We start from the raw sequence: 23085 nt of genomic DNA, 5'->3' as shown, positions 1-23085 counted from the left end.
TCATTGCCAAATGAGTAGTAATAAAAACATCAGCACTGCATAATCACAGAAGATAGTGATAGTAGTTGTAGTAGCACAGTTTTTATGATTGTATATCATATGCAGTATAAGATTATATTGTCTGGTGGCATGAGTGTGAATAGTTATAGAAATGGTTAGTCAAATGAGAACCTTAAATATAATTATGGCCTCCTTCCTTTTGTTGAAGGTTTCAGCCACTTCTTGACGACAGACTGTGTCGAAGATTCCTCACAGGTAAGTCAAATATTGCAAATGAGTATGCTGTCTCTGCCTCCTACGGTATCCATTTTTGTCTGCTGGTAATCCCTGGAACACAAACAGGTCACCAATCAGGCTCTGTGACAAGAGTGACTATAATTTGCTTTAACACGCTCGTAATTCCTCTGTAGCTAGTTCTTCTTTGCTCTGTGTACACACTGATGTTACTGATGTTTTGTCATGTCTGACCTTGTGCATTTTGTCTATACAGTGTCTGAGTGACATGGGCTGTTGAGTTCAGTATGCACTAATTGGACATACTCTATATAAACAAAAGCATTGGGGCTGCTTTTCATGGGTTGGGCTCCCTGCTTCTAATCTTAATGCTTCAGCATACCAAGACATTTTGGACAATACTATGCTTCCAGCTTTGTGGAAGAACTTGACTAGTCCTCTCAGAGCCCTGATCTCAATCCCATCCAACACCTATGGGAAGAACTGGAACGTAGACTGCGAGCCGGGCCTTGTGGAAAGCCTTTCCAGAAGAGTGTCATGGGTCCCAATACTTTTGTCTGTATAGTGTCAGTTGTATAGCGTGACTGTCACTAACAGCACAGCATCTTTGGAAAGGCATTTTCAGACCATGGCTGCACAATTAAGAAAGGTCAGTCAGCATGGGTGAAAAGTGCAAGTATGCAAGTACTGAGACTTGTCTTACAGCTGGCACTGACTGATTTATGCCCTTTGCAGTCTTTGTTGTGTCCTCCTGGTATCTGCAGTTAGCACAGTAACCCAGTGAAATTATAGTAGCTTGATGCCTGATCCAAGCTCCCCGTGGCTGTGATTTAAGTGTGTGGTTTAGGTTTGTTTTGTTGTGGATGACACTAAAAACAAAAATAGTTCAGTTACAAAGAATCAGTACTCGGAACTGAGAGAGTATTAGTGAATAGATATGAAGACATACAGGCTGGAAGCTGAAGCATAAGTTGTCAGGATGGGCTCGCTCATGATTTAACATACTTGAGTGGAGAGCCGTGAAAGAATCTAAGATCAGTCCCTAATTCAGACAATGTGATGCTAAAAGACAATATGAACAATCTGACCCAGCATGTGTTTGGAAAAATAGGAGCCGCATGCATCACATCCTGCTCACCTGCTGCCAAATACACTCAAATGCTCATACTGCCACACACACAGACACACACACAGAGCAGAGAATAGTCATTTTCCTGATTGATTCATCCACATAAATATTGATGGAAGAGGTTTATATAGCAAGACAGTATACACACATAGCTTAGCTTGTATTAAAGGTTCCCTGTGGAGTTTTAGACGTCTATAGTAGTGCTATGGAGCTTTTTATCTATTAGTAGGTCCCTGAGTTTATCTCGTGAATGCGGGAGATGGGATACACAGCACTTGTCACACTATTTCACTGATCATCATCATGGAGGTAATGTGCCAAAATATGGTACAGTGCACAAGCAAAGGCAAGAAGGAAAACAACAGCAAACTAGTTAACATAGATGCTGGATTTAAAGTACTTTTTTGAAAAAATCTGAATTGCAAATGTATTATGGGGAAGGAAGTGAACATGACGCTCAGTGTGAACTTTTGTTGGTTAACAAAAAAAAACCTCCCCAGGGCGCCTTTAATGAACATAGTTAACAGGCCAGTACTATACATCATGCTGCCTTGTGGAAAACCCATAAAACATATTTCAGTCAGTAGGGAGCGATGTCTTAGCAGGTAGAGCGGGCGCTGAAGCACCATATTACCTAATGCACCAGTAGAATGATTCCACCTCCTATTACTATCATCGTTACTTGAATAGCCCCATGGGAGCACTCTTCTATATTGCACTGATCCATAATTTTAACTATGAGTCATTATCACAACAGTTTATGGAAAAGTGGTTGAGTTCAGTTGTAGCTCATGATAACGAATCTGTGCTCTCCCCTCTCGGTCTTTGCCCTCTACAGCTTTCCCCGCTCCTCCTTCTCCTTCCCTCACTATATGAGTAATCCTGATGAACAGATGGGTGGAGGAGGGAAAAAAAAGGGGCATGCCAGCTTGTTGCACTGCTATATCACACTCAGTCAGTCCCCTCACCCACCACTCACCTCCTGCCCCTTCCCACCCATCTCCCATCATGCCCTTTTCTCTCCTGTCTGCTCATTTCAGTCTGCTTTACCTCAGTCTTTGCCCCCCTTCGCACTGCCTCTCTTCTAACCCCGATGGTGTTGTCAGTCTGCCCTCTGGTCTCACCATCTGTCTGTTTTATCTTACAGAACCAACAACTACTTCCCAGATAGATATAACATTTACTGTGTACATTCATGTTCCTCAGACAACATTACCAATTTTGACACCCTATGAGCAATCACATATTTTCAGCCCTGCAGCCATCTCTAAGAATAGCAGCATCATCTGAGAGATGAGCGTCTTTTGAAGGATGCGATGATCCGACTACAGTCAAGGCCATCAGAGATTGATCAGGTCTAGTAAAATGAAACAGATATGAAGGAACTCTCATCCATAACAATGTATAGTAGCGGCAAGTAGCAGCAAGGACACAATCACACACACTCATACAAATATGTAAAGATACACACGCAGTAACTCATGTCATGTTAAGCCCAGCGTCACGTACCAAGGCCACATGTATCTCTGTGCTCATCAATATATTTTACCCAGCTTTAGCACCCAGGAATACCAATGAGATGTGGCTCACTTACAAGCCCAGCTCGATTTATGTGGTGCCACTGTCACTATATTAGAGTGACTATTGATTAGAGGCCATTTTATTCAAAGTGCACATGTGCTCTTGTTCAAACTGTTTTTTTTGTTTTTGTTTACACAGTTCATGTATGATATTTGATATTACAAACAGTGCAACAGCTACGAGTTTTCTGTATTACTGGCGAGCATTATCTAAAATGTACCAGTTTTTAAATAGATTTTTGTGTTATTACAGCAGTTGGCGTTGGCGGCATTGGAAGCTGGCAGTGGTTGGAGCAGCATATTGAGACATGACAATATTCTTCACATTTATTTGAAAGGGAAGACGTGAGCGTTCAGCAGCAATCGAGATAAACAGTGATTGGATAAAGTAATTGTCCATTGCATGCACACACTTAGCCAGCATGACCCTCTGTTCTGGCTGAGCCCATGGCTGTTGATGAGATGACCTTAGACAGGCGAGACATGCACTCACAGACACACAAGCATACACAGTCATGTGCACACGGGCGCATAACCAAAACCAAACCAAGCCCCTGGCAGCCAACAAACCGGTGCATACGCCTGGCAAAATGTGTGCAATTGTCCAAATATCACAGTGCTATAATTGGATGTCATATGAAGCGAAATTTAACGTCCGCTATCAGTAATGACTTTTGATGAGCTACACATGGATGAGTCCAGTGCTTTGCTTTTCAGCAATTGTCATTGTTCAAGGCTGTTCCAGTATAATCCCATACTCTCAGTTTAACAAAACCCCAGTTTACACTGCCTGTATTTTAAATACATATGTAATCCTTGTTTTTTGAGTGCAGTATTTTGGACTGATTAGGTAATAATGCTTGCTTATCAAAGTATTTTTTTCCACAAGAAGAATATGGCAGTTTGTTCTTTATCGGGCAGCAGGTGTGACACCTTGTGAGGTGATCCCGTTTTTCCACTCTGTGCCTGGAGCAAGGCTGTTAAGATTCAGTTCATGAAAAGGCAGGGCTGCTCACATTCCCTCAATAGGAAAAGGAGAATGGGAATTGACATAAGGTACTTGTTTTTTGTCATATCAGGGCATTCATGTTAGACATTTGAGAGTGCTGGGAGAAGTAGGGAATTCAGTGCAGCAGTGTTAAGTTTTGCATTAGCTGTGGAGGGCCTTTCACAAGTTTCACTTTCACTACTTAAAGTACGGCCATTCTCTTTAGTTAAATGACATTTCTTCTTCTTCCGAATTATGCATTGATCCTAGAAGCACTTGTTTTACTGGGAATCCCACAGCATGCACTCCTCACAAAGGGGGGTGACTTTGTGGTAGTGGTCTGTAGTCTGTAGCTCTTCAGTGCACTGTCAGCACACAGATAGTGAGATGCACTGAATACGGGTGTTGAGGTCAGCAATGATGCCCACATGTCTGAGGGGATTTTTTTTTTTTTTGATAGATGTACGCTGTGTGCAAAATAGAAAAGGTCTGCACATTTGCCTGTGTGAGTGTGATGCCACAGTAACTGGCATGACCCAGCATTACAGCAGACTGTGCCCATAGTTCTAATCTGGCTTTCAGATTTTTCCTTCATGATTGCTCCAACAAAATTTCAGTCAGCGATGGGCAAACATTTGCTTAACACAGCCACTGAGAGACAAACACTTATGATGATGATGCATTCACTCATGTGGATCACACTGTCCATTTCATGTATTCATTTTGCTGTTTCAGCACATTTAAATGTGTGTACACCATTACTGCACATTCTCTGAAGCAGCTAAGAAGTATACCCAGTCGGACTGTTGTCACATCCTTTGCTACCAGATGTGTCACCTTGTGCCCTAGAACACCCCTGCCATTTCAGCGTTATCCCAGTGATAAACAACATGAAGGACAATAGCCCCCATGGGGTGCTTGTGTAGAGGTGCAGATTGGATGGTGGGTGTGTAGGGGGGGCATGGCCTGGCGCATGCTGACCATCAGCACTTCACAAAGCCTCAAAGAAAAGCGGACGCTGGGGGATTCTGCGGATAGTGCTAGAACAACTGACCCCAAAAAGGAAAGGCCTTCTGTGTATTTGTGCGCATGTGTGTATGTTGAGATAGTTTGTTCTGATTAGGTGGCTGAGTGTGATCCGGTTTGGGGGCTATCAGAGACAATGAGGCTGCCAGTTCTGTCTTTTCATTGCAAAGAAGAGGTGTTAGTGAAGTGAAAGCTCCTCTTACAATAACTTCCAATGTAGCGGACAGCTTCCGATGAGGTCAGCTGTCAAATCGCTGGGCTCTCTAAAATTAAGCAGCTGTGAATTGGGACTGGAGAGCTGCTGGTTCTAGTCATGACTAGAAAACCTGGCAGAAGTGCTCTTGAGCTACAGTTAAACTACTGGCGTGTGTAATTTTTTGCATTGTTGCAAAATTATGCATGTTATCTTCTTTGGGTAAAAAAGAATCAAATGTACAGACTGGTCCATGAATGTATTTGGTGCATGCTGTGCAAAAGTTTCTCCACAGTAACACTCCAACTCCACAGCTCACGTCAGCATTTTCCGGTGTCAAATATTTGTATAAACACAAAATGTCTCGTATAACATTCTGCATAGCTGCTTCACTTGAACTAGAGAGTGAATGCTTTATTCCCATCCCTCGTATAATGTCTCTCCTTACTTTCTGAGGTGAGGAAAGTGTAACGTTATCCACCTATTGTCTACGGCACAAATGTGCTTTAGTAAATAATACTTACCTAGTAAAAAGATATGAAACGTGCATGAATAGCGGCCCGTCTATCAAAACGGATTAGTGAGACAGTACTACTCATTGTTTTCCTTTTTGATCAAAAAGGGTCCAGTCAAATCCTGTGCCCCAAAGAAGTGGTGACATTTATTCACCTTACAATGGGATTTGTAGCCGACTGGCTGCTTGATGAGGATTTATTAAGGAGGCAGAGAGGAACAGCAGTAAGAGGAACAACAAAAAGTGCAGTCAGCTAATAAAGTTATCAAATTGACAGATGCTCAGATGAGGATTGAGAGCAGGTCGGAGTGTCCTGCTCAGGGTCAACCCCTTTCTTCATTTGTTTACACAGAGGTCTGGTATGTTAGCATGTCTTTGTGCCTCTCATGGTGTCGGATGCATCTCCGGCTGGTACCCACTGGCTTTGATTTACATTTTGGATTGTTCTTCTGTGGACACCAGAAGTAGTTTTGTGTTCAATTCCTAACCCTGGCCTGTCTTGTGAAAAAAATCAATGAATTAATTTAAGACTGCCAGTGTTTTTATATAAATTGTGCACATGACTACTTGTATGTGATAAACTAAGGTTTCTAACAGTGAAATATCACCAAAATATCACCGGAGTCTACACTTCCTCTCAGTTTTACAGAGCTGTAACACTTAGTTTTTTCTGGCTGGAACGTTACTGTTTTGGTTCACCTTCATGTCTGTCATTCACATCTCTTTCAGCCACAGCAGGAAGCTCTATTAAACCCAACGCAGGCTACCTGGACGAGCACCAAATGGCTGTCTAAGTTGTTGACTACCTGGTGAACACAGTGGAGCATTTAGCAGCTGAAGAGCCAGATGTTTAGGGAGTGATTAAGACCAAACCAGAGGTCAAAGAATGAGGACAGAATTAATATTGACTGACTTTCATCAGGTCGCCTGAACCCCAACTTTAAACGAATCGTATTGTTGTGCTGTATTTGAATACGAAACAGTTTGCCATATCAGCTTAGAAGGTAGTAATACGTGTTGGATTCTTAGTTTGTTTCTGGCATCCCCAAGTGGCCAAAAACACACTGAAGGCTTACTTTGGTCTCTTAAACATAGCAACATCAAAGGCTGATGCTACCCACATTGAATTAAAAAAACAATTTTACCCACTGGATGAAAGACCATGCTTTTCACACATGATTGCTATATTAGCTTTCAAAATAATGTGATAAGTTCTAACGTCCTCATCTCAGGTAACAAAGGCTTTATTTCAGTGTCAGCAGCAGTGGTCTGTGTGTGTGGTCTGTGCTGTTTCGTTTACAGAAAGTTGTCTCTGTTCTATCTCTGTTCAGTTTCAGGGAGGTCGACTTTTTGTTTCCACTGCTGACAGTATTATTTCAGTTTAGCTTCTGTCAGAGTTTTAAGGCTGTTTCAGTCAGCTGTCTCAAATGTCAGCTGTGATGTGGCAGTTGTGGCTGCTTCACATTTAGGCTGCAGTTCTCCATGTATTTATGGGACGTCTCATAGCTCAGAGCTCCTGTTCTCGTGACCTGCTTACTGCAGGCCACCGCAGTTCACTTTAGTCTGTTTGGTGTTCTGTGATGCATGTGTTGTGATGTTGACGCCAAGGCATGAAATCTCAGCCCGGTTGTCCCACTATATGATGATGTGGCGTCAGTGTGTTTATTTACAGGCAGTGATCTGTCTGTTCTCTCATCGGTAGCTTGGTACACAAACATTCTAGTCCAGTCTGGCTGAAAGCAGTCCGATTCAGTCTATCATCTTAGAAATATCTCTGTCACTGTGATCTGATGTGACTGCAGATGACTGTGTTTCCATCCCCTCTTCCAATTCTCTTCCTGCCTCCCTTTGCATCCCTCCCTCATCTGTCTAGTCAGGCTGTCATGCCTCAGTGTCTCTCGATGTGACTGAAGGCTGTGGAGTGACCAACTTAGCATGATGCTTCAGGGTTTGCAAACTGAGAGGCTGGAATTCTGTTGGACTTGTGTCAGCAGGCTTCATGTCATTCTTTGTTGTCACGAATTGTTGGCTCTGGTTATACATTGAGTTTAGTGTAGTCCATTTTCACAGCCAGATGACACTGTGCTTGTGGTTTTTGTGGAATAAAAGGAAGGACAGGCAGGAAGTGAAAGAAAGAGACAAAGGCAGAGTGGTTAAGATGGAAAAGGCACAGCCGGACTCATTGACCTCTGCTCTTTGACCCTTGAGCAAGAAGAGAGGAAAGCAATGAGGAGGATGAGAGATGACCTGCCCACCAGCCAAAGTCATCCCACTCATCCTCCTTTGTGTCCTCTTTGTTGTCATAATCTTTGGGGGTTTTTTTGTCTGTGGCCTGTGAGGAAATGAGCATGAAATGATTTTCCCCCTTTAGGATGAAAGTTAGGCTGCATAATTACATGTGTGATTGTGTGTCTGAATGCAGAGAAATGTCTTCCACCATACAGCAGAGTACAGCCTCGTAGTTTTAGGTCCTTACTAAAAAATCATTTAAACGGCTTTAATACTTAGACCACATTTGACTGCAACTGTGAAAACAGGTGTGGACGCCTGTGTCCTCTTCACTTAAAACGATCAAAATTTTACTTTTTTGGTACTTGATTATGAGGATCAAAGGCTGTGAGGAATTTCCGACGTGGATGTCTGAGCTTTTTAAGCCAGGTAACACTGACATCCTAGCTGGTGAAATACTGAGACATGTTGACATTTCCACATGGCAGCTGATTTTATGAATGTATCTGTTTTGTTTCGGTGCTTGGGGAGTCGTCCGTTTTTCGTCTGCTTTTTCTCTGTCTTTCTATTCAATTTGAACCTGGGTCATTTATCTCTGACTCTTCGGAGATGTGACCCAGGCCAGGCGTTAAAACAGACAGACACAGGAGAATTACACATGACAACATGAAGAGTTATATTTCCACGCTGAGGGTTTTTTTTCCCCCCGAAGTAATGGCTTAACATATATAATATACCCCCAAGCTAAATAAAAGAAAAAAATTGCACCTTGACTCTATCCAACAGCGGTTAAAATCTGCCTATCAGCACCTCTGCAGCTCACTAATAAACACATCTTCTCATTTGTTTGATCCGTACGAAAGAGAAAGAAAGCAAGTAAGTGCATACACCAAAATGGTTTCTTTGTTTCCAATATCTTAAGCTTCTGATACGTTTGTTTTAGTTTCTCAGACATGTTTCTTCCAAAATGTTAAAAATGCAACATTTTGAAACTGCAACATGTTTAGTATTCTCAAATATTCATATGCCTCAAAAATCAAGAATTGATCAAGCCCTATAATATATAAATAAATATAATATTGAAGTAATTAATCCAGTGTCTCATTTTCCCCATGTCCCCTCACACATCCCCCCTCAAACTATAGAATTTCTCTTTTCCTACCTGTCCTCTACCTTTAATATCTCTTTCATATTTACCCGTTTGTACACTCTGGTCATTAATATCCATGATCTACGTCCCCTTTTCTTTCTGTCACTCAATGCATTACTTATAGGCAGCATTACCAGGTGAATGAGCTTCAATGTCTCTCTCTAACTCTTTGGGAGAAAATGTCATAAGGTCCAACTCTGCTCAGTATGTCCACTACCACTGTAGGGGTGGTCATCTCTGCTGTGGTAGAATGGTGCATTAGTGCAATTAATCTGAAGATGGTTCATTACATTTGCATGATGTGGCATTGCCTTTTTCACAGTGAGATTATAGTATAGCATGCATGGCTCACAGTTGATACACTAAGTATTTCATTATGTTGCTCTCTCTCTCTCTCTGTTGTCTTCTCTCTCGATTAACTAGTCAGAGTGATATCCAATAGGACGTGTCGGCGTAATTAGCTGTATCCTGGGGTTGTATTAGCTCACACTCCACCTAGCTCAGCTAGATAAAATCTGACACTGCTTTCTGTGTGTGTTCATTACTCTACTGTCCCTGTGTCATCAGACGTGCTCCCTCTATAGCAAAGTAGAGATGGAACAGACCTGAATCTAACTGTGAGCTTGATAGTTTCACCTTCAGACACTTCATGTTTTTGTGCATGTGTGTGCATACTGTGTTTTCTGTATTCCCGTGTGTCTACAATATAGGTGCAAAGATGCATGTGCTAGCCATGAATAATGAAGATGTCAGGATGGATTGAACCATTTACCTGACAGCAGAACACTGCTCCATCTCAGAATCCATCTCAGCCTGCTGACAAGACTCACTGTCACCCTTAAGCTACTTTGAAATAAAAAGTATAAAAACAGAATGGGAAAAATGTCACTTTCAACATATCGTTTTGATTGATTGAAGAATTTTTCATGAATGAAATTAAACATTAATAGTAGTGGAGCTGCAATCTTGCAGACATATATATATATCATGTAGAAGACAGACATTCATCAAAAACATTATATGCTGAGGACGCCACTGGTGCAGTGATATAATACCAGTTCGCTAATAAATTAATGCCAGCTAATGCACGTGACAGACACATACACACACTACAAGACAGAAAATATTAAGGGAAAAACAAACACACACATGATATCCTGCTCCCCATGGTGCAGTTTCCAAGAGCCCATTAATGCCAACTTTGCTCTGTGTGTTTGTGATGACTGTACGTATCAATCTGTGTCAATTTGTTAGAAGTTAGCTAGCGCTTGCGGGTCTGCACTCGTGTGTCACGCTGACAACAGTGCTTTCACTAATGTGGTGTGTTTGTGCATCCATGTGCCAGTCTACTGCATGGCAGTATTTGCAGCAGAGCTGTGATTGTTCCGGCCGAGTGCACTCACATGCCATATGTTTACAGGCAAACACGTGGCAGACAGGGCATTCCAGTGGTGCATGTTGGATGCTCCGGTAATCCGTGGCTTTTCTTGAGAACAATGTTTAGAATAAAATATTCAAACGCTGATTATATTAAGCTGTGTCTTTGTGAATCTGGAACACCAGAGAAGGTAAATAACATGAGTGCCAAGTGCAGGATGCTTAAGTTGTTTAAGTTACAAGGACTGAAATCAAGTTTGTTTTGACGTTTCCTCCTGTCGCTGGCAGGATGACAGGCTGTCCAGCAGACCAGCCACTTGTGATCCAGCTGTGAGAAGAAACTAAACTTTCCATTGTGGTTTAAACTAAATAATCTGTACTTGTATATATCATTTTTATGGACTAATTTTATATACACATTTTACATCTGTGTATGACCACATGCTTTCATAATGCACATGCACTTCTCATTTTAATTTGTGAAATGTGCCGAGACCCATTTTGGAGATCACGTAGTCCAAATAAGCCGCTGGAAGCATACCTTTTTAGGCTCTTTTTTTGTACCTCTCTGCAGAGTGGACCCACACTCCGTTGACCACCCCACTGTGCTGTTGGATTTCAAAAGGATTTCACTGTCACAAGTTGAAACATGGACAGGAAGAGGAAGTGGGTGCCGGGCTTCGGAGCTGTGTTATTGATACTCTTGAGTCACGAGACCTCGGCACTGGAAGTGCCTCTTGATCGTAAGTATTTTCCTTGTCAATATCACATTTAATATTACCAAAATTTGAGTAAACTTTTTTAGCAGCTGTTCTGTATCAACGCTTCATGCACTATGGAAATTCTTTCATGTTGTGGGTATTGATGAAGAGCATCACAGCCCCTATGGGCCGCTTTCAGAGCTTTGTAGCAGCTGTGGTCGGAGCAGCAGTTTACTGGTTTTCTTGTGTTCAAGCTTTGCATGTTTCAGCATGGAATCAAGTCTGTGATTTTCCTTTATAAAATGCAATTACATTTCTGAAAAAGCTATGAAACACATTCTGTGTAAAATTATGATGTGTTCAGCTACTTTTAATGCATTGTGTGCACCTGCCAGATTAAGCGCAGGGCAAAGAAGTATTCACAAAAAATGAAAATCACATGCAACTATTTCACCTGAACCTGTGGTTTCCTCCTTGCAAAAACTAACACCTTTCCTCAATATTCTATCACTGTGGTACGGCGTGTCACGGTGGACAAAAAGCTCAAGTACTGAAAGGATGTAAGTTGCTAAAAATGCTGCTGTGACATCCAGTGTTACGTTTTTGCTCTTAAAATTTATTTTGACTTGCTTTTGTGTGGATTCTAGCAATGTTAGATGTGCATGCAGTTATCTCAACACCATTACTGTGTGAAGTGACTTGCTTGTTTTGGAGTGGCACTTGATTTATTGTCATTTCATGGACTGGTAAGTTGTTATCAGATCAAGTAGCTGTTGTGGCTTTTGTCTTCAGCTCTACATGCTGTTGCACTTGATTGTCAAGTTTAACCCAATACTTGCTGCATGTTGCTTGCACATCCTTGATTCTATAAGCGCCAGTGTACTAATGTTTACATATCATCGTATGTGCCTAAAATATGCGTCTATTCACATTTATCCAGTGCCCCAACCCCCCACTATAACACTACAGTCCCCAAAGGATTACATCTTTGATCCACGGGAGAACATTGTCATCCACTGTGAGGCCAAGGGGAACCCAGATCCCAGGTGAGACATTCGCTGCTCCCATCGTGTTGCTCCTTTATTAGTGCATGTGCAACAGACTAAACGTATGCCGCTTTCCATCCCAGTAAAACACTATAATAATGTACTACACTGGGTACTTTTCCAGTTAACAGGGTAACTGAGGCACAAAAACTGAGATATGAAATATGCTTAAGATGCAACGTGATCAGCACACTGATTTCCAATCAGTTTTATTGTCCTCTGCATGAAAATTGTAGATGTGCTTCTGGCACAACTTCACCTGGAGTGCTGTGGAAATATGAATCACTAAAGCAACCATTGTTGAGGAAACCACTTGTGAAACACAACTTGCAGAGTGAATTAGACACAGTTTAGATTGGCCACCTGCCTCTGAATCGAATTAGTTGGAATCCGCCAAAGTTTCTGCTATGAAATCAATGACTCAAATCAGCCTGCATGAGAAAAGACCACAATGCACCTTGGGCATTTGAACATACAGGCCACACTATGTCTTTTCCTCTATTTAGCCAAGAAAATAGTGATGGTTTATGGTTCTTGTTGATCCTAGCTTTTCGTGGACAAGAAATGGGACCCACTTTGATGTTGAGAAAGACTCCAAAGTCCTGATGAAGCCCAGTTCAGGAACTCTGGTCATTGACATCAGTGGGGAGAAAGCTGAGGCTTACGAGGGAACGTACCAGTGTACAGCACACAACGACCACGGCACTGCTGTATCCAACAAAATTGTCATCAGGCAGTCAAGTAAGGCTTCTAATTAAGTTCACTTTCATTTCCGTTGTTTTTTGGTAAATGGACAGATTCCAATGGCTTGAGCTCAAAATACAGTATGACAAGCTATTTATTTACAGTTTGTAAAGTTCATGTTGGAACTCTTCAAACAAAAGACAAACATTTCAGTTTTCACAAAATGCTCAATTACTTTTGCAAATAAAAATGAATGTAATCCACACTATTGTGAAGCTATGGGAAGCCTGCAGTACCATTGTTTGATGTTTGTGACTCACAGGGTCCCCCTTGTGGTCAAAGGAGAGAAATGAGGCCATCGTTGTACAGAAGGGGGTCTCCCTGGTGCTGCAGTGCCGACCCCCTGCAGGGCTGCCCCCTCCTGTCATCTTCTGGATGGATAACAGTAAGTCATTTGCATGTATACATCTACATGCTTGGTCAATAGAGGAATGGCAGACAAGTAAAGGAGAGAATTGATGGAAAATGATAGACCCCAAGAAACCATTTTCTGAGCATATTTAAAAAAATTCTATTTACACTTTGAATATATTTTCATGTCTAAACAATTTCTCCCTGCCCCTCAGACTTCCAGAAGCTGCCACTGGACAAACGAGTGTCCCAGGCTCTGAATGGAGATTTGTACTTTTCAAATGTTCTCCCAGAGGACAGCAGACCTGACTACATCTGCTATGCTCGCTTCCCTCACACTCAAACCATCCAGCAGAAACAACCCATTTCAGTTACCGTGATGGACAGTAAGTCAAGACACTGAATACAACTCCAATTGACAGTCCTCGTTGACTTACAGATTACCTGCATAGAATGTGTTTCACCACCAACTGGGGTATTTTCCACAAAAAAAAAAAAAGAGAAAAAATCTGGTCACAGATTTGTTGTATAAATATTCAGTTCAAATTTTCAAACCCTTGAGAGTTTCCCTTTCACATTAACTTATTTCACATTTTAATTAATATTTATTTCATGTCATTTTTTTTAGCCCACATTCTGTGATTGATTTTGCGTTACTCCTGCTTCAAGTCCATGAGTTTTCTCATGCAAAACTGTCAGATTTTGTGCCATTCTTTCTGTATTCCACTTTTCCTGAGTTTACAAAATGCTTTTAAACATATTTAGTTGGTACACTTGAAAAAGGGTATTGCGCAGTAAAGCATTTTCTGTTTTATTTCCTCGTTTTGCATGCTTATGATTTTCTGTTATATTTCAGTGGAAACAATGAATGAGACTGTGGCTGCTTTATACAATATCACTGAGTTCTTTGGTGGTGAGTGCTGCAGTCTATTCCCATTCAGCCCCCTTGGTGTGAACCCAGCATTGTTTTTACTCCCTGGCCTAACCATACCCCCCAGACAACTTTAACTTGCCCCTCAGTCTCCTCCCTTGTGGCCACATTAACAACTCATCCTCTATAGGCAGATCCTACATCAGTGCACACACGAATTCAGGCTGATCCAATGATCTGCTCAATCAAGCACACCCTCAATCATTATCCAAGATGTCCACATAAACCATGAAGTGTGATACAAGACATATACAACACAGGGCATTGGTCTTTCCCACTTTTGAAGAGTAGGAGGATTGCTTGTTTTATATTTCCTGACCTTTTCTGGTAAGGAGTGTTAAAGACGTCTCGATCCTTCCGTTAAGAACCTCTAAGGGATGTGCGTGAGCCTGGGGTTGCTTTCTGCTGAGAACCCCTGTGTTGCCATAGCAACAAACCGATGGCCACGCCTCTCAGAGCTGCTTCTTGCTCTCTGACATACTGCTCCTACACGATATAGACAAAAGTATCCCACCTCACCTCACTGTTGCTCTACTGCATGAATGGGCAAAAATTTGCAAAGAAACACTCTAAAATCCTGTGGAAAGTCTTCCCAGAAGGGTGGAAGCTGTTATAACTGCAAAGCTGTCAATGAATTCAGAATGTGATGTCATGAAAGTCCCTGTTGGTGCAATGGTCAGGTGGCCCAATACTTTTGTCTATATAATGTATCGTGTCAAGGGATTACAAAAAAAAAAACACATTGTGTTGTGTTGTCACTCACTCCTTTACCATCCCTTTGACAAGTCACTTCATGACTCTTCATTTGACAGTGTATGTTTCTAACACCTATTAGAGGCCACCTGAGCGCAACTCCTCTGGTGGTTACACTTCTTGCCAATAGGAGCCTTCTAATTTAGTGTGGTCGTCTGGTTCTTATTTGTTTGTGTGTTCTCATGTTTTCAGACAGACCAGAGGGGGAGCATCGTCCTGGTTTCATGATGCCTTTGGGGGCCACCAGTACCAAGATGGTTCTGAAAGGGGAGACTCTGGAGCTGGAATGCGTTGCTGAGGGCTTGTAAGTAGGCATCCGCTGGCATGTGCGACTACAATCTACATGGAAGAAATGCATTTTTTTTTTTTTTGTATTATCCAACAATATTCTTTAAGAAACTGTCAGAGTATTCATGTTAAGTATTGCAAGCAGAGAAAAACATCTTGTTGTAATGCCTTTTATGACAGGCCCACTCCAGAGATCTCCTGGCAGAAGGATGGAGGAGCGCTGCCGAGCAACAGGATGTCCTTTCAGAACTTCCAAAAAACGCTCAGGATTTCTGATGTGAATGAAGCTGATGCTGGGGACTACCGTTGTACAGCCACAAACAGCCTGGGCAGTGCCCACCACGTCATTAAGGTCACTGTCAAAGGTATGCACTTTAACCCACTCATTCTTGCTTTGGTCTGTTTGGATTCAACAAAGCTGAAAAATCAAAATGATGTACTGTAAGCTGCTGTGAAGTAAAGTGTTGAACCGCAGTGAGATCTGCAGTAACTCATAATCACAGTTTTTGATTATGAATCAGCTTTAACTGACACTTTTTAATCTTACATTTACATAGATGCAAATATTTCTATAACTCTAAAGTACATACAGCATTTATCATCACTCAGTGTCTTCTTTATTTCTGTTCGTCATCCACAGCGGCTCCTTTCTGGGTCAGTGCTCCCAGGAACCTGATACTCGCCCCCAATGAAACTGGCATCCTGACTTGTCGAGTCAATGGCGATCCCAAACCTAAAATTAGCTGGTTTGTCAATGGAGTTCCTCTAGAAAGTGAGTAAAATGAATCCATACTTTCAAAAATTGAATGCATACTTTACAAATACTTATATCCAAAGCAACTGACAGCAACTCAGTATAACTGAACACATGGGTTTAATGGGATTTGAACTCCCAATCCCAGCAGAGTTTTTCTTGTGGTTGTTGTTTTTTGTTTTTTCTTGCTACTGCGTGATGTTCTATATACCTTTTATAACACACCAGAATCGTTTTGTGCTGGTCGAAAAAGTTCCTGTCTCTCTTGTAATAGACGCACCTGAGGACCCAAGTCGGAAGGTGGAGGACGACACTGTGATTCTTAGCAATGTGCAGTCAGGCTCCAGTGCTGTCTACCAGTGCAATGCATCCAATGAATTTGGTTACCTGTTGGCAAATGCTTTTGTCAGCGTTCTTGGTGAGTTAAACCAGATCCATTTAGATGGAACTGTATTCAGACACTGAGCTTAAATTTTGGATATACAGGCCAGTATGTGCGAGATGGATGATGATTTAGCTAAATGTTGTGCTTCTTCCAATAGCTGAGTCTCCAAGGGTGCTCACGCCACCCAACCTTGTGTACCAGGTCATCACCAACAACCCTGCATTACTTCACTGTGCCTCCTTTGGCTCGCCAATACCAGTTATCACTTGGTAAGATTCAGATCAGGTTTTCAATGGTTTTATTTAGAAAAATGATAACTTTCAAAAGTTGGAGGAAAGGATTTGTCTGATTTTAAACTTCTGTTATTAGGTTAAGGCTTCGAAAAACATTGAAAATTCACTGCACATTTTTCCTTAAGTCCGATATGTACACATTTCATGCCAGTACAAAGTCTTTTTAACTTTGTTATTTCCCAACCAATTTTGCTGCACAGCACCATTAAAGATGAGACATATCTTGTTTACTGTTAACCCTAACATGTAAACATAACCCTAACCCTAACCCTAACCCTCCATACAGGTTCAAGGACACTCAGACTAGCATTAAGAACGGTGACCCTTATGTGATCCATGAGAATGGTACTTTGGAGATCCCTGTGGCCCAGCCACTAAACAGTGGAAAGTACACTTGCATTGCCACCAACAACCTGGGAATCAAGGAGAACCATGTCTACCTGGAGGTTAAAGGTCAGATATGGACCTGTCACAGTTCATAAGAATGCCATTGGTGATTCATTGGTGGTTAGCTGTTAGGTCATTTGGCTGTCAAGCTGTGTTGTTTGTTATCTGTTAATCTGGACTCTAAATTACTCCATCTTCCAGAGCCCACCCGTATCCTGAAGCAGCCGGAGTACAAAGTGGTACAGAGAGGAATGAGCGCTGTGTTCGAGTGTAAAGTCAAACACGACCCGTCTCTCATTCCCACTATGACCTGGCTTAAAGACAATGGAGAGTTACCCGATGATGAGAGGTAGAAGGACCTTGAGACTAAAGACTAAGACAAGTTCATTTTAACACTTGATATACGCACCATTTAAAAAAATGGTGGAAATACATTATCCCTATGTGATGCCCTGTTATCAGGTTTGTGGTGGACACAGACAGTCTGACCATCAAAGCTGTGATTGATGAAGATGAAGGCACCTACACCTGCATCATGAACACCACCCTGGACAAGGACTCAGCCAGTGCCATGCTGACTGTTGTAGGTACGATCACTGTTGAACATACATTTGATGATCTTTTGCACTCAACAGGATGCGGGAAGTCAGAGATTGTGAGTGTGGAAATCACACATCGTTAATTATGGACACATGTATTTTAGACAATGTAGTGCAACACAGTGTAGAATCTGATATTGACAGTGATTCAACACAAGCCCAAATAAATAAATAGCCTCTTTCTCCTCTGCCCTGCATTTGAGTTATATTAATTAAAAATAAGAAAAAGAAAACTTTCAGATTTCAGCAATAGTGGGTGTCAGGTCTAATCGTATTTTATGTCAGCAGTTTTTCCTGCTTTTCTGATATTTCTCATCACTGTCACTAACATCTAATCTTTTCTTGTACTTTACTCTTGCTTCTTGCTGTCTCAGAGACTACTCCTACACCAGCTATTGTCTACGGTAAACAATGTCCATTGACTGGGATTTTGCCGCTTTTTGTTCTTTTTGTAAAACCTGTAACTTTCATTTCTCTTTAAATGTGTACTTTATTTTTCATTGTTCTTTTCTTTACTTCATATTGTACTATATGATATTCATTTAGTGTTTAAAAAGTTTTATTTCAGTCCTCAGCATCTGAAAAATGCACAGATTCTTCACACTCATGCTGCACACACACAGGTGTTTTCACTTCACCTGCCTGATTAGACCTCTGCTCAGGTGTGTGCATGTGCAGACTAAGTTTAAGGTATAATCAAATTGAACTGGAAACACCTGTGTGGGTGTGCTTGGTCCATTAAATAATGCTTCACTTTTGACAAATTTAGTTAACAAAGTTAGCAAATTAACAAAGTTTTTTTTGACAAATTATTAAATAAAGATATGTTAACACTCAGCCGTGATGGCTGTTCCCAGCAGTTACCATAGAGCTTTCATCTTTCTCTGATAGTTTACTTGTATTCCATGGGCATTTTCACCAGACAAAAAAAACATTTCTTGTTAAAAAAAATATATTTTGCTCAAGTATGCGTCATTTAAATTAAATTACCTTGCATACGATTGGCTGCAACTGTTACTGAAAAGTATCAGGGTCAAATTTTCAGTTGAAAAAAAGTGGCTGTAGTCAATGAGTCAATGAGAGTGCTTATTTTTCTGTGGTCCTGGCCTCCTCATTGTGTCCACAGAGAAACCTGACCCACCAACTGACCTGGAACTGACTGACCAGACTGAGAGAAGCGTTCGGCTCACTTGGATCCCTGGAGATGAACACAACAGTCCCGTACAGAGTACGGAACGTTATATCCACACATTACTATGCTACACTTCTCTACTGCCAAACTTGAAATAAGTCACTAATCACAGAATCCTGTTATGCAGGAAGTTCAGATATAATTTAGGTTTCTGTGGTGACAGTGGGGTTTTATGGGAATAAATAATTCAGGAGCAACAGGCAATTGTCTTGATGAGAAGTGAGCGTGGCTTAATAAAATGACTTAATCTATAGAAAGGGTTAGGGTTAGGGTTAGGGTTAGGCTAACCCTAACCCTAACCCCATCAGAAAGAAATGCATCTTTTCTGTCCTGTTTCTTTGTGTGTACTCTTGAACAAAATGAGCTATGATTTTTATCTGATTTTGTTTATTTTAATTTTCCCCCAGAGTTTCTGATCCAATATGAAGATCTGCTCCACCATCCAGGAGTTTGGATCAACCTAACAGAGGTTGCTAGTACTAGCACCACAGCTCAGTTGAACCTCTCTCCATACGTCTACTACTCTTTCAGAGTCCTGGCTATGAATCATGTTGGCTACAGCCAGCCTAGCCAGCCCTCGAGCCAATACAGGACCAGCCCTGCAGGTGATGAGCATGGAGGAAAAAAAGGCCCTGCGATGTGTAAAAAAAATGTTCACTGACTGAAACATTTTTTTTTGCTTTTCTAGCTCCTGATGGAAATCCATCAGATGTTCAGGGAATAGGAACAGAGCCTGGAAACTTAGTCATCTCCTGGACAGTAAGTATTATTTTTATGTTAGGGTGGAAATGCCCTATTGTGTGTAACATGGTTTATCAAATTTCATATTTCAGTATATTATTTGTCAGAAATTGACAAAAAAAATATATTTTCTGTATAGCCGCTGACAGGGTTTCAGTCCAATGGACCTGGTCTGGAGTACAAAGTGCAGTGGAGACAGAAGGACGTGGATGAGGATTGGTCCTCAAAGAATGTGGCCAACATTTCCCAGTTTGTTGTGTCTGGTACTCCAACCTACGTGCCCTATGAAATCAAGGTTCAAGCTTTGAATGATTATGGCAACGGCCCAGAGCCTGAAGTAGTGATTGGATACTCTGGAGAAGACTGTGAGTGACTGTTATGTACCTTATAGCGTTTAAAAAAAAATAAAAAAGTAAGACACTTGGACGTCATTGCTCAAAGCTCTGCATGAACTGTTTGTCTGCTAGCGTGTTGGGATTCGTGCGTTGCCATGAACAAAATGAGTGTTGATTTGCAGTGAGATCAGTACCAGTGGAGGGGAGTCATTAGCTTGATATTTTGTTTCTCATGGCTGTGATTGAAAGTTCACAATTGCCACTTTTGACCACCGACTTTGATCTTTTTAACTTTCTAAACATTTTTCATAAACTTGTGTGGCAGTTTATGCAGTGGTAGCTCAATCTCATGATGACACTCGTCTTTTTTTGTTTGCTCTGGAGAACAAAGGCAGTCCTCCATTACTCTTGCAACTTGAAACTATTTCTTGAGTGCTTTTCTCTCTCACTGCTCCACAGTGCCTTTGTCTGCCCCTGATAATGTGCACGTCATGGTTCACAACACCACACTCGCAGAGGTACACTGGGAGCCTGTTTCTGTCCCCTCAGTCAGAGGGAAACTACAGGGATACAAGGTATTTGTTTGACAAATGATCGTTTCTGCAGCATGTCTTCAGTTGTCTCTGGTCTGGGTACTGCCACACACTAAATGTGAACAATAACCCAGCAATACCAGCTAAAGCAGTTGAAACCTTGCCCTGTGTATAACCCAACAGCCCAGCCCAGCCCTCAGCCCTCAACCCTCAGCCCCATCAGTGTTTTACAGAATTAGGAAAGTGCAGCCTATATATACCCTCCACAAGAGGCTGACTCTTGAATCAATTATCCAATGAGACTCAAACATATCTGCCAGCCTCTCAGAAACTTGTACTTCCAACTAAGAAACTTCAAAATAATGTTCAAAGTACAGGGCAATGCAGCACAAACTGTAAATACTACTGACAATGCAGAGTAAAAATATAGGGAAAAAACAAAGCAAAAAAAAAAACCCCTCAGAATTTAGTTGTCTGTATGAGATTAATTCAATTAATCTGAAATCATAAAACACTAGTTGCTTTATTTTGGCAAGTATGTGTTGTAGATGCTTCCTCAGGGGCTGGCCATCCATGTGTCTGCTCCTCATTGGATAACTGATTGTCAGCCATTTTGCTGTAGGTATATAAGCAGTGCTTCCCGTCAGTCTGTAAAATGTGTGCCAAAAGATGTGTGTTGAAATGTGGTGGCTGGACATGTAGAAACCTCTGAGTTCAGTCGTTGGCATGAGTTTTCCTACACCTTTAGTGTGCGCAGAGGGGGGTTTCAAAAAGCAATTTTACCCTTTAAGCCATGTGTACTTTAAATGTTTGAACACCATTTCCTCCATGTGGGCACTTAGTTATGTCACTTAGACATACTAAGTGGCAAAAATCAACTCATAGAAAATAATAACAACACAGATAGACACATCGCCTCTCTGTCTTTATTTAAGGCCACATTTTAAAGTAATGGACATAAGACTCTTTAGCCAACCTGGAGTTGGTCATGGGATTGACAGGCTCAATCAAGCCAAGCTTTTCACCATAAACCTATCTGCATGTGCGTGCGGTGAACAGTGTGAGGGGAAAAAACAAAACTATAGTGCATATCAGGCACAAGACTTAAACTGATGATGTTTTTCCTCTAGGTGTACTACCACCGTGAGCGTGGCTTGCATGAGACAGAAGGGGAGGCAGAGCAGCAGGATCAGGTTCTGACGTTCAGTGGGAATCGTAGTGAGGGACGTCTGCCGGGACTCAGGCCTTACAGCGTCTATAACCTTTCCATCAGAGTCCTTAATAACAAAGGAGAAGGGCCTCCTAGCCCCAGCAAGAGATTTGAGACACCTGAAGGGGGTGTGTATACTACTAGCATTATTAATACTAGTTCTGTGGCAACAGCCACGCAGTATTCACTCAAACTTGGTGAGCGTTCATAGAAAACAATCCATCAAACCTCTTATGCTCTTATGAAGTCCCATGAATAGGTCCTGTGCAACGCTCAGACCCTGACTGTGCTTGTTATATTTTCAGTCCCAGGGCCTCCCTCTTTTCTGAATGTCATAAACCCCAGTTTGGACTCTCTCACTCTGGAATGGGGCCCACCATTGCAACACAATGGACGCCTTGCTGGATACACACTGAAATACCAGCCAGGTAGACTCACCAGCAGCCTAACACACTGCTTGTTGCATTCTGCACAGTATTATGCAGGACTGCTATGCATTTCTAACTTCAGTTTACTTTGCCCTCCTTTTTACACCCTAATCGTTCACCCTCACTGCTCTCTGTGTCTCCGCAGTCAACAGCACCAGTGAATTGGGACCAGTTAAGGTCAAGGACCTCCTAGCAAACGAGACCACCTTTATCTTGGACAGCCTTAACTCCAGCATGCTCTATAAGTTTTACTTAAGTGCAAAGACAATCAAGGGCTCTGGCCCCGTCATCACAGAAGAGGCCTTCACAGTCATGGACACAAGTGAGTTATTTACACTTCAGCAATTTAGCCTCATCCAAAGCCAACTACGTGCAAAAAAGGAAGAACATGTCAAATTCCAGTATCAGAGCCATTTAAGCAAACAAAATAAGGACTGTAGGGGTCAGAAGCATGATACCCTAACAGATATTATGGATTCCCGTGAGCTTAAAAGTACAGCAATGAGGTTGTGGTTCATTACACGCTTTATACCCCCCTCTATCTCTTTTCTTTTTTCTTCTCTCTGAAGTTCGTACTCAGCCCACTGTAGGGACGGGCAAAGGTAACCCAAGTTTGCCACTGGAAGCACCTGCATGTTATTCATACCATCAGATTTTAGAAACCGAAAAAGAGAATTAGCATAGACATATAGACATTGTCTCTAGTTTAATTATTCCTGCATGTTAGCATGTCTGAAAACTCCATGTGTGAATAAATAGGAGTGAAGTGTGACAGACTTCCGTGGCATCTGCAAGCAGCTGTGCTTGTGTCCTCTTTGCAAGAGAAGAGGTGGCACTTCCTACAACATCGTTTAAAATATTGGGTTTTTTAATATTAGCTGTGCCTGCAGTCTTTACCTCTTCTGTTTGCCTTCTTCAAACGAACATGTTTTCTTTCAAAGCTTCAAGCATGATACTCGGGAATGCATTTGATTCAGTCCAGTACTAACACATT

General features: G+C 41.7%; 1 protein-coding gene across 10 annotated transcripts in view; it reads left to right on the top strand.

Moving 5' to 3' along the window:
- Positions 1–23085, top strand: part of nrcama (neuronal cell adhesion molecule a) — a 50387-nt gene that overhangs the window by 19934 nt on the left and 7368 nt on the right. For 2 of the 10 annotated variants that reach the window (XM_046378930.1, XM_046378935.1), the window contains exons 2-25: positions 209–255; positions 10995–11163; positions 11664–11681; positions 12062–12167; positions 12715–12908; positions 13174–13296; positions 13478–13648; positions 15139–15250; positions 15415–15599; positions 15875–16006; positions 16263–16406; positions 16531–16642; positions 16953–17119; positions 17255–17402; positions 17516–17640; positions 18027–18056; positions 18779–18880; positions 19252–19449; positions 19533–19603; positions 19725–19950; positions 20380–20495; positions 21584–21791; positions 21969–22091; positions 22237–22413. In XM_046378930.1, the coding sequence (XP_046234886.1) occupies positions 11070–11163; positions 11664–11681; positions 12062–12167; positions 12715–12908; positions 13174–13296; positions 13478–13648; positions 15139–15250; positions 15415–15599; positions 15875–16006; positions 16263–16406; positions 16531–16642; positions 16953–17119; positions 17255–17402; positions 17516–17640; positions 18027–18056; positions 18779–18880; positions 19252–19449; positions 19533–19603; positions 19725–19950; positions 20380–20495; positions 21584–21791; positions 21969–22091; positions 22237–22413 (3082 nt within the window). In that variant the 5' untranslated portion in view covers positions 209–255; positions 10995–11069. Of the gene's footprint in view, positions 1–208; positions 256–10994; positions 11164–11663; positions 11682–12061; positions 12168–12714; positions 12909–13173; positions 13297–13477; positions 13649–15138; positions 15251–15414; positions 15600–15874; positions 16007–16262; positions 16407–16530; positions 16643–16952; positions 17120–17254; positions 17403–17515; positions 17641–18026; positions 18057–18778; positions 18881–19251; positions 19450–19532; positions 19604–19724; positions 19951–20379; positions 20496–21583; positions 21792–21968; positions 22092–22236; positions 22414–22660; positions 22694–23085 lie in introns of all 10 variants that reach the window. The other 8 variants (XM_046378932.1, XM_046378940.1, XM_046378933.1 and 5 more) reach the window with 5 other exon arrangements.

Source organism: Scatophagus argus, chromosome 22 (assembly GCF_020382885.2).
Source record: "Scatophagus argus isolate fScaArg1 chromosome 22, fScaArg1.pri, whole genome shotgun sequence".
Lineage (NCBI taxonomy): Eukaryota > Metazoa > Chordata > Actinopteri > Scatophagidae > Scatophagus > Scatophagus argus.
Note: the sequence above shows the minus strand (reverse complement) of the source record. Positions and strands in the feature narration are given on the sequence as shown.